Source organism: Acipenser ruthenus, chromosome 2 (assembly GCF_902713425.1).
Source record: "Acipenser ruthenus chromosome 2, fAciRut3.2 maternal haplotype, whole genome shotgun sequence".
In the NCBI taxonomy this organism is placed as follows: Eukaryota; Metazoa; Chordata; class Actinopteri; order Acipenseriformes; family Acipenseridae; genus Acipenser; species Acipenser ruthenus.
This window is the reverse complement of record NC_081190.1, coordinates 50,981,062-50,993,411: the sequence shown is the minus strand read 5'-3', so window position 1 is coordinate 50,993,411 and position 12,350 is coordinate 50,981,062. Positions and strand designations below refer to the sequence as shown.

General features: G+C 39.3%; 1 protein-coding gene across 2 annotated transcripts in view; it reads left to right on the top strand.

Annotated features, from left to right (window-relative positions):
• LOC117409029 (glutamate receptor ionotropic, delta-2) overlaps positions 1-12,350 on the top strand; it is a 612,251-nt gene that overhangs the window by 557,689 nt on the left and 42,212 nt on the right. For both annotated transcript variants that reach the window (XM_058996844.1, XM_034014543.3), the window contains one exon: positions 1,622-1,788. In XM_058996844.1, the coding sequence (XP_058852827.1) occupies positions 1,622-1,788 (167 nt within the window). The remainder of the gene's footprint in view (positions 1-1,621; positions 1,789-12,350) is intronic.

Below are 12,350 nucleotides of genomic sequence, written 5' to 3'. Positions count from 1 at the left end.
CGGCCATGTAGCGACTTGCCTTGAACAATCTTGATAGACAAACTTGCCAAGGCTATGTATGCAAAGTTTCACTTCAATCGGCATAACGGTTTCACAGAAGAAGACGTTAGGACTTACTTTACCCCAGTTAATTAACTACAAAACAAAGGATGCCAAATAGCAGTTTAAGTTAAACGTTGTTTTGTTTATTCCTGAAAAAAATGGTAAGTAATGTTGACAACGCTTTTTTTTTTTCTTGCCATCTCTTCACAGTAAACAGTGGCCATCAACACATTTTCATAAAGTAATAACATGAGGTTTACTTGTGCCTTTTTGTAGCTGAACAAGCAAACGAAAACTGAAATTTAACTTTAAACCCTTCAGATAAAACAAAGGTGGAAATGGTGTTGTAAAGTGAAGGGGAAAAATACTACTCACCGTTTTGGTTCTCGTTTATTACATTCCACATAACAGAAAGTCACAACAAAATATATATAATATATACATAATCTATATAAAGTCTATATAAAAATCATTACACAACATTTTCAGGAAGTTGTGTACTGTTTATGCAAGGCATTTCAGAATGACGTGCTTGCCTTTTTTTGTGTCCCATGAGATTCTGGCTCACTCTAAAAGCAGCACAACGCATTTTTGTCCCAGATGGCTTTCCATAGAGATCACTATGCATGCACTCACATAATCTTTTTTTTTTTACTTTTTGCTGTCTAAAACTTTTAAATAGAGGCTCAAGAGCAGCTGTGTTGATTCTGTGTTTTTTTTTATATACAGTATATATATATATATATATATATATATATTAATCTCAATAATAAATAATAATACTATTTTAGGTTGTATAACTGCTTATGTGTAAGTTTTATATCCATGCATATTTAAAAGAAATGAGATGAGCTGCTCAGACAAGGTTTCTTGTGATATGTTGCTTGTGATATTACATTTTTCTGAGCAACAAATCATGCTTTATGGAGAAATATACAAGAAAATTTAAGTGATAACATTTCCAACAAATAAGAAGCGATATCCAATCAGTAGACAGGCGAGGCTAGTCCAAACTGTACTAACGTTACCAGCCATCCTGTGAAAACAATGTCAACATACCAGGTAATGTCATGTGATACGCACCAGTAATATGACTGGATGTCACTGACGTGGTTGCTTGAAAATATACCTCAGGTATACAGTATTTGAATTTACTGGTCATCTCTTTGTTGCTGGCCTGTCTCAGGAAGCAACACGGTGCCTATATCACAATACTGTATGTCTGCAGCAGGAGCCAAAAGTAGTTTGAACATATCATTGTAACCAGGCCTTGCAAGGTGTTTTCTTTAGGGGGAGGGATTTTTAGTCAATAGGAGAAGACACTTTCTGATAATTCTGTGTGCCATCTGTGTTTTGACTTAAAGGGGAAGACAACGACTACTGATACTTTGACACCTGAAGGCGTATTATTCTTATACAGTAACCAAATCATGGAATAAATGTATTGTGCAGGCTGTTTTGGCCAGAACAGTGTACATGGAGTTATGCAGAATTATTTCACCATATACTGAGGGTGTGATCTTTTTATTGCAATAAAGTAGGCATACTGAATTAGTCTCCTTGTCTATATTTTTTACAGGTGAAATATGGAAACTTCGCCTTTATATGGGATGCAGCAGTTTTGGAATATGTGGCCATCAATGATGCAGACTGCTCTTTTTACACAGTGTGGAATGCAGTGGTTGACAGAGGATATGGAATTGCCCTACAACATGGCAGTCCCTATAGAGACATATTTTCTCAAAGGTAGGAGATCCTGGAAAGTTCTTTTTTCCTACATAAATTGTATAACATGTTTTGTCCTGGAGGAAAAACATAGCAGTTCTATTTTGTATCTTAGTAAGAAAGCTTTTAATGAATAATTATATTTATTTTGACTAAAATAATAATTAGAAAATGGATTGGATATTTCCTTTAACCTGATTGTTCAATACAAGGGTCTTAAATCTTTCAAACTATGTTTAATTACTGTTCCAAATCAGTCCTTCTGAAAATGCGTAAATACAGTATTTGTGTATTTTACCTTTTTCTGCTTGATGTAAGAAAATCTCCACCTCTGAATGTTCTCTGTCAATGGAGACGAATTCAGCTTCTTCACTATCCTATCTATCTATTTAAATTGAGTGTAGCAAATAAAGTAAAAAAAAAAAATAAATCCAGAATAGTGTTTGTTGTCCACGACAATACAATTACCACATGAGCAACTAGTCTTCTACAGCAAACATCTAATAGGCTGGGAACCCTACAGAACTAACATTTTAACAAAATCAAACTTAGTTTACCTTGCAACATAAACAATATTAGAACCCAGGGGGTGAAGGCTGTAGTAATGTTCTTTCTAAAACGGCTAATTTATCAGGAGGAATCTAAAGTAAATGGAGGAGAGAAGTACAAACGAAAATTTCCATTATGCAGCAAATAAATAAACTAGCTGATTGTGGGAATTATACATTTAAAATACTGTATTTATAATTGAGAACTTTTGATTGAACAAATATGTAAAAAGGTATAACGCATTTAACCACATACCCACCATCCTGATAATAGTAAATATGGCCCTAAGTCTCTTAATGCAGTGTTTTGTAAAGAAAAAGTTGTGACTTTACTTACTTTATTTAACATTTGTGTGATGAGCAAGCTCAGCTTGTCTCATTTATTTTTACAATAATCGCATTTCACCCTCTGATGACTTGGAGGTGGCACTTAATAAACATTGACATTTACCAAAACATGAACAAAAAAAAGTAAGAAAACAGGAAAAAGCTCCATCGGATGCCGGCGAAAGTCAAAAACTTTGTGCGGGAGGGGTGGGTGGGTGTTGGGTGTTATAATCTTCAGCTCCCAACCAAATCCTTTGTGAACATTCTGCAGCACTGGTCCCGCTGTTAAAAGGCTGGACTGAACCCTCGTTGTACTAAATCGGGCACCAGTAACCGGATCCCGTAAACTTGCCCTACTACCACAATTTCCAGTGTCACACACGTTGACTTGTTGCTGTTTCCCATGGTCTTGTTTTCGTTCGCTCTCAGGGTTCAGGCTGGGCGAAGCCATCACTGATCCCTCTCTTGAGCCAAATGCTAATCCTTCAGCCAGACCTGGATGCACACTGCAGACCTGTGGAGGCTATCCTTTATGGTCAGGAGCACCTTCAGCAAATCAGGGACTCCCAGTCAACCAAACTTTGACCCGAGCCCCGTCAATCAATTGGCTACCAGTGTGTCCTCACTGATTAAATTCAGAGTCATGGGGCCAACATCCAATCACTTAAAAGCTTTATTCTCCACTATTGTTAGTCAGTCTATAAAATGTCTGGGAGTTGGGTATCTGAGGGCTGTATTTTTGTCAGCCCCTGACACATACTGACACCAGTGTGTACACCCAATGTCTTCATCTATTTCTCACATGGTAATTGAAATTTTTTTTACCTGCATGCAAACATTATAATACAAATAAATGGATTATTAACATTCATGGGACAGGAGCAAGGGCTGCATGAAGGAAGAACCTCGGCAATTAAGAATAGGAGAGAAGTGTGTTGTGACTTAGGAACGAGGACAGGGTTTCTCCTTGGCTCGCAGAGAGCCACCCTTGTGGAAGTGAGACCGTACCGATCGTCCTCCAAGGCAGGGAAGCAACCGTTACTTCCCCCAAGGGGAACCTAGAGGGTAGAGAATGGAAAACTGGGAGAGAGTTGGGATAGATTTGGCGGGGGGTCCCCTCTGGCTTCTGGAGAACCTTCCTGGCGGAGGAAGAGGCCAGAGTAGCTGGGCCTCTATGGTTGGGAAGTGAGCACTTGCCCCCAGAGGAAGACCATTGCAAAGGTGGTGCAGCTTAGTGGAAGAAGGCATAGGGGAGGAGGAGTAGATGATAGTGCAAAACTAAAAATGCAAGACAGAGAACAAGGACATGACATGGGTTTTTAATAGGGCAGATATTATTGGCGGGATAGAACGGGGGAGGAGCTCTAGCTCCTGCCCCCCGAATCACACACAAGGTTACAATAAGGCTGTCTAGCTTTATAGTGCCCTAATTGGCAACAAAAAGAGCAAGGCCAAAATGGCCTTCAGTTCAATACATTTAAGAGGGCTCTAAGGACACTAAACAAGTCAAGGCCAAAGTGTAGGTGTTGTGTAATTTTGCTTAAGATTCATATATAAAGTTAATTATTGGCCACAGAAAGAAACACAGTTTAACTTAATAATAACTGTTTATTCAGAAAATGTTTTTTTTTGTCAACCAGCAGCCTACATTCGAGCTTGCGAGGACATAGCTTCCTACGCTGAAGACAGGCATTGGCTTTTTATTGCTAATCCATGGGACCATTTTTGTTAATTTTTTTTTTATTTTTTTTTTTAATTTAGTCGTTGCCAATTAGTTTTTATTATTTTCTCCCCAATTTGAAATGCCCAATTATTTTTAGGCTCAGCTCACCGCTACCACCCCTGCGCTGACTCGGGAGGGGTGAAGATGAACACACGCTGTCCTCCGAAGCATGTGCCGTCAGCCGCCCGCTTCTTTACACTCCGCAGACTCACCGTGCAGCCGCCTCAGAGCTACAGCTTCGGAGGACAACGCAGCTCTGGGTAGCTTACAGGCAAGCCCGCAGGCGCCCGGCCAGACTACAGGGGTCGCTGGTGCGCGGTGAGCTGAGGACACCCTGGCCGATTATTTTTGTTATTGATTAGGACCAATAAATTCAGAACAGCAACTATTTAAAAGTTAACATTTCTATTCACAATAATTCATGTAAAATATTCAAAATTATTAAAACAACATCAGTATTACAATTAATAAAAAATGAATACAATAATAATAATAATAATAATAATAATAATAATAATAATAATAATAATAAATGAAAAATTCTGTTAATGTTAATAAGTTTATTGGTTAAACTCTCCTTTAAGCATTAAGCTTGCTTTGCAGTGGTTTATTAGTGCTTGCCTTCTAATGGTTTGTAAATGTTATTTAAGGGAAAAGCACTTGTAAGTATCGTAAACATTTCAAAACTACTGACCTGAAAAATATTTTTTTGACATTTTTTTGCAGCTTGTCCAAGGCGTTCTACTTTTTGCTTTTCTAAGATGGCATTATTAAGCACTATAGAAATCCATGCGCCTGAAAGGGTAGTGTTTGTTGTTTGTTTGTTGTGGGGTTTTGTTCCCACTGATGCAACTTAACCCCGCAGATCATGTAATCATGTTATTGTTTGGATCCAGACACTTATTAATACAGGCATCTCTACAGTTCCTGTAGCTGAAAGGTCACTGCAGTCATACTGGCTGTGAATAGACATTCTTTTTGAGGGGCATCGCAGCAATTGAGAAGGGCACCGCATGGCCAGCATTAATTATGTGCCCTGTAATTACACTTACAGCAATATAATGTTTTTGTAATCCACTATTTCAGAACTTTAAATAGGAAGTACTAGAACATTTGTGATCCATGTATTTTGGTTATCTATCGATGGCAGCTGTCAAACAGATCCCATTCAAAAATACTTTGAATTAAAAAAAAATATGTATCTTAGATAATTGGTGTATATCTTTAATAAAGCTCTGCTGTGCCTCAAATATAACACTAGCAGACTGGCTTTAAAATAGTCCCACAAATTAAATGAAAAAAATGACACATCATTTCTTTTGTTAACATATTTTTCTCTGTTATTTAAGACTTTTTTTGTGGGTCAAAGAAATCTAGTCTTTTCTGTAGGCTGTTTTTTAGCAGGCCAATCTATCACTGTGTCATGTTTGCTCAGCTGTACTTGGTGTGAGCATGTGTGACATTCTATCAAAATTTCTGTTATTTTTGTGAAATTAAAATCATTTGGAATCCCTGCAACCCACTGGAGCAGTGGGGTTCACTTGTCAAGTAATGTCCAATATTCCCCTTAAAAAAGTTTACTCTGGTATATCATGGAGATTGTGGTAGGCAACGGTAGGCATTGCCTACCAAATTATTTTACCAGTTTCACAGGATGCTTAAGATTTATATTGCTTGTTTGTCAGACAGGTTCACGCACTGTATTATTTATTTATTTATTTTCCTGTTAACAGAAACTGTTTGATAATGTGTGAATACTATAAATCACACATTAAATGTCACGCACATGCAAAATTCGATCTTTTGATTTGTATAATGCATATTAAGTAAACAAAAGCTGTTATTAAAATCTGCTACAAAACGTATACGTAGCAACTCTACATGGCGCCGCTGCCGTGTATGGAGCAGATAGTATCCAAAGCAGTGGGCTCGTACTTCTAGTGAATGTATTGCTTCAATAAAATATGTACTGAATGTTTGAAACATACAAAATAGCACCGTCGCCCCTCCCCGCTCCAGCTTGTGTTATCCAGAGGCAAACCTTTACTTTCTTCATTCACCATCTCGACAGCAAAGCATTGTATAGCATAAGCTGTACTGAAAGAAATGTCTTGAAACCCCTCTATTGTTTGGGGTTTTTTGTTAAATGCCCAGACGACCAAAAAAAAATGAATGCAAACTGTGCAAGCGACTCGTATCACCATGGAGGCATAACCAATCTCTGGGGTCACTTGACAAGCGTAAGTTCATATTATTATTAGTATTATTAATATTTTTAGTAGTAGTAAAATGTAACTGATAACCTGCTTGGAAAGGTGACTGTTAAATAAAGCTTTGTCTGCAGCAGTTGTTGCTGGTGCAATGCAAGCTTACTGTATAGATCGCAAGCAGCCTCAATTCTGTGTAAATTAACAAAGTGTATTTTTATTTTTATTTAAATTATAAAAACATGATTACTGTTCTATATAAGGTATTTGTATTTTTAAACTATATATGAATGTTTTATTCCACTTATATGGATTACTTGTAAAATAATAGGATTTTCAATCAAATATAAACAAGTAGCTATAGTGACATCACCAATACATTATGCAAATGATAACCTTTGAAGGTCAAGATGTTCCCTTTGTTGCAGCCCTAGGTAGCTTACTTCAATACTTGGGAGAATCATCATCTGGTATTATTATACATAGAGAGTTGTAGTCAAAAGTTTACATACCCCAGTGGAAATTTATAATTTCTCGACATTTCTCGAAAACAAAGAATTTTAGGAAAACTCTTTTGTAGCAAAAGTTTTGCTTTTGTGGATGAGGAAAACAAGTTACAATAAATAGATGTCTACAATTATTTATTTCAACATTTTTTTTTTGCAAAACTCCAAAAATGCTAATTCAAAAGTATTCATACCCTTTGATGCTATGATAGTATTGTCTACAATGTGCTAGAAATTTCAATATGATAATGCAGAACCGAATTCTAGAAAAGTCTAGAAAATGCTGGATTGTAGGTGAACATTCTTAGGGAGTATTAAAGGGTTAGACATAGGGTGATTGCTGTCATTACCAATAAGTCAATGTGGGAAAAAGTAAAGAGCTATCTGAAGACCTTAGGCAGAAAATGATGTATCGTCATAAAGCTGGAGAAGGATACAATATTTCCAAACATTTGAGTATCCCAATTTCAACTATTATTTAGATTATAAAGAAGTACAAGACTCATGGTACTGTCACAACGCTCCCTCAGTCTGGAAGAAAGAAAGTTCTTTCACCAAGAACAAGTAGAAGAATTGTGAGGAAGGTTAATAAGAATCCGAGATTGACTGCCAAAGATATTCAAAGTGAAATGGCTGCATGTGGGACTGGGGTTTCCATTTCAACCATAGGTAAAGTATTGCATGGTCAAGGTCTCAATGGTCGCAGGTCAAGGAAAAAGCCTCTTAGGAAAACACAAGGACAATCGCTTAAAGTTTGCAAAACTTCATTTGAATGATGGATATGAGTTCTGGTCAAAGGTTTTGTGGAATGATGAAACAAAAATCGAGCTATTTGGTCATGCTGATAGTCGTTACGTTTGGAGAAAGTCTGGTGAGGCGTACAAAGAAAAGAACACCATACCCACTGTCAAGCATGGAGGTGTAATATCTTTCTGTGGGGTGGTTTTTCCTTTAATGGCACAGGAAATTCAGTTCCAGTACATGGTAAAATGGATTCCGTAGCATACCAAAAGATATTGGCCAATCATCTGAAACCCACCACTACAAAACTCGGTTTAAAGCGCAACTGGACGTTCCAACACAACAACGATCCAAAGCACACATCAAAATTGACTTCAGACTGGTTAAAGAAGAATAAAATCAAGGTTCTGTAATGATCTAATCAAAGTCCCGACCTAAATCCTATTGAGAATATTTGGTATGAGTTGAAGAAGGCTGTGCACAAGAGAAGTCCTCGGAATTGAATGAACTGGAACACTTTTGCACTGAAGAATGGTCAAATATCACTAAACAATCATGCTAAAAACTCACTAGCAAATATTTTAATCATTTAAAAGAGGTTATTATTGCAAAAAGTGCCTTTAGCTATTAATTTCATTTTCTTTGTCAGGATATAAATACTTTTGAAATTTTGAAGAAAATTGTTGAAATAAATATTTGTAAATATCTATTTCATCCACAAAAGCAAAAACTTTGCTACAAAAGATTGTTTCTATAAGTATTTGTTTTCAAGAATTTTCTAGAAATTATAAATTTCCACTGGTGTATGTTAACTTTTGACAACAACTGTGTGTGTGTGTATATATTGTAACAGAGCGGCCACTGGCTCTGGTACTTTGCCCCTTTAAAAATAGACCCAGGACACAGGAAATTGAGGTTTAAGCGCTGACGCGCTATTTTTAATTCACAAAAACAAAATAAACAAAACAAACACCTAGCTCTTTTTTGAGCACTAAACTAAAACACAAACAGCAACCTAAACTAACACTAAGGACGGCTAAGCCGTTTACCCGACCAATAACAAAACACCCCGTTCTTGAGACTTACTTTTTCCTTTTAATGACTGCTCGGAAGCAGAGCACCCCTTTTGCCTCCTTCTACTCAGCAGCCCTGTGCAGACTGACTGCACCTCTTAAATACTTTTATCCCCTGCACCTGGTAGTGATTTGTAAATTAGGACCAGGTGCAGGGGATAATTAACAACAAAACAATTAAATTAACCCTTAGCGGTCCATTTATTCAGCGTGTGTCAGGCGCGTTAGTTCCAATTTATTTTCACACACACAGTTTATTTTAGACACACTTTAAAAGTATTTTTTTCACAGTAAAACAGGTTGAAAAGGCACTGCATATCAACTGGAAACTCATACCGATAAATCATCTCTTGATCACTCGTTTTAATCACCTCAACTCCTCAATAATGCGATCCAAGTCATTATTTTATTACTATAACATCTAAAAAAAGCTCTGCAAATGTCTGTGATGTTCTTTGAGCACAGGATGTGGAAACAGCTAGCTTGTTTGTTTATGTCTGTGTTATCTATGTGGTGTCGGGTCTATCAGTATTCATGAGATACTCCCTTTTATTTTCGGCTTCTCTCGGCTCCTATCGGTCTCACTCGGCCATTGAATGGTTTTCTCGGCTTTTTCCGGAGAAAAAATGACTAGAGACCTGTTTTTTGCGTCTTTTTGATGATGTCGGACAGGGTCCGACATTGGACCGGAAAGGGAAAATTGCGATGTCGGACCAGGTCCGACAAAGGACCACAAAGGGTTAAACAATTAACCATAATTGCGGCTTTTCAGCCTGTGTTCTTCTGGGAAGTGTAGTCCTTTTTCTTCCCCCAGGACTACACTATCTCACACTTCCTCCCCCTTGTCTTTACAAGACACCGGCCATTCGACGGCCACCTCCCTCCACCCTTAAAAGAACACCCACCCTCAAGTCCCATCTTTTTGATCTTCGCCCTTTTCCACGGGCGGGCTTGAGGGTGGGTCAATCCCTCCGACACTTCCTGGGTGGGACTGAGGACCGGCAAGGAGGGACCCAGACGGCTTGCTCTGGGTGACCGTAACGCAGGCTGGTGACGGGAGCAAGAACTGGTAGGCAGAGGTGCGTGGCTTTGGACTGGTGCAGCGACGTCTGACTCCCAAGACGTGACATCTGCGGCTTCAAGGGGAGCGGAGCAAGGGGCCAGGCAGGCAACTGTGCCTGGCAGAGCTGCGACCTGGGAGCAAGGTCCAGTGTAGGGAGGTCTGGGCATTCCGGCCACGTGTCCACGATGACAGGATAGAGACCTCCCTCGGCAGCGCCGGATTCACTCGCACGGTTGGTGGTTGCGGCCCCTCCTCCCCCTTGATTGCAGGCGGTGTCTCCGGAGACGGCAACCAGGACCAGGGGATAATTAACAATAAAACAATTAAATTATACAATTAACCATAATTGCGGCTTTTCAGCCTGTGTTCTTCTGGGAAGTGTAGTCCTTTTTCTTCCCCCAGGACTACACTATCTCACAATATGTACATATATATTGTGAGAGTGTAGTCCTGGGGGAAAAAAAGACTACATCTCCCAGAAGGTCACAGGCTGAAAAGCCTTCATTTGTTTAATTTAATTTGTTTAATTGTTTTATTAGTAATGATCCCCTGCACCTGGCACCAGCCAGTCTGTTTGGGGCTGCTGAAGAGTAAAGAGCCCGGTTGGGAGTTGTGTGCAACCGTAAAGAAAAAAAAGGTAGTGTTAAACATGGTGTGGTTTATTTTGTTATTTGTCAGGTAAACGGCTTAACCGTCCTGCGTGTTAGTCAGGGACCTGTTCAAAGTTTAGTTAGTGCTCATTAGAGCTAGGTGTTTATTTTGTTTGTTTGTTTGTTTATTAAAAATAGCGCGTCAGCGCTTCAAAAATCAATTTCTGTGTCCTGGGTCTGTGCTTTTAAAGGGGCAACGAACCAAAAGTAGTAAGGTTTTGTTACATTTGGTGGCAGCGAGTGTGGGTGCCCCTACGGCCCAGAAAATGAAAAGTATTGAAGAGTTGATCACCAGGATCAACAGGATCACCGCTGCTCAGAAAGAGCAGAGCAGGAGATGGAGACAGGAGAGGGGGCTACCGGATCCGGAGCCAACCGAGGGGGTGGAGCTGCCGTCCCGAGAGCCAGAGGGGGTGGAACTGCCGTCCCGAGAGCCAGAGGGGGTGGAGCTGCCATCCCGAGAGCCAGAGGAGGAGGTGCTGCTTCCTGAGCAGGACAAGGAGCTGTTCCTGTCACCAGAGCTCCCAGCTGAAGTCAAGGGGGAGGAGGTGAGCAAACCACCTCCAACAGAGCCTCAGCAACAGGCCGGGGAAGGCACTCCGGCGCTGTCGTGCGGTCCCGTTGTCAGGTTTGCACATACTCTTTTTATTTATATATATATATACTCTAAGCCCACTCTTAAACTCAGGGGAGACGTTCAGGAGGACATTAAGATGTTTCAGACTCCTGTAAGTGGATTGTTCGTGCACGGCTTGCAACGTATCCAGATGACTTTTAATAATCAAGAAATTCACACAGACTCATTCGATTTGAAGGTTTAACGAATCGGAGCAGTATTAGTACTCCGTTGGTTTATTAACTACTAAAAATGGATTGAGTAGTCACAGACTACGCCGAATCCCAGCTGACAGACAATCTGGGCAGTCCAGTGCCTTAACAGTTAGCATTAATACTTCAAATACATTGTATGGTTACACCATGTTTTGCTCTAAGGCTACGCATGCATAAAACTAAAGACGCCCATCGCTAAGTCCGAAAACATCCATTATAACACTCTCATAGACTATAACATAAGTCATATACCTTATAGCAATGCATCAATACAGGAGAGATATAGATTCCAAATAGTTCTTACCTCCCAAATTATATATGGAAGTGTAGAATATAAGGTAAGGACAGGAACTGTCTTCAAAGGCAAAGACTTCTGAACATGACACCAACAGCAATCAGCTTGATCAGATATCTTCAGAGGATGGACCACACAACTTGTAGTTAGCAAGTTGGTGACACTTGACTAAGATTCTACCTTGGTTTTTATAGAGATTTTGCCTCGCTTCTTACGTCAGAAGTTTCAATTAAGTCTTAAACATTAAATCGGCCTTAACAGCTCCTGTCTTTCAAGTTAACAACATTCCCAAAACACCCGGCAACTCCCTCCATAAAATTAATTGGCCCTCATCCTCTAGTCCACCTCTCCTGCATCTCCGAAATATGTAAGGTGAACTTTTGAACTTATGTGTTTTTTTCTTAGTACAGAAGGTATTTCTTATATGTAAAAGATAACTCATTATAGCAACCTTGGATTTCAAACCCCAAAACTTCACTTTCCGCCTGGTACTATGAGCAAGGGTTACCAAGTTTAATTACCTTCTCTTTTGCAAGCTTGCGGTATGCCTGACAAAGACTGGTACCACTCTATTTTGACTAACATTCTTACTTTAAGTTAATTTCTTCACAATATTCGC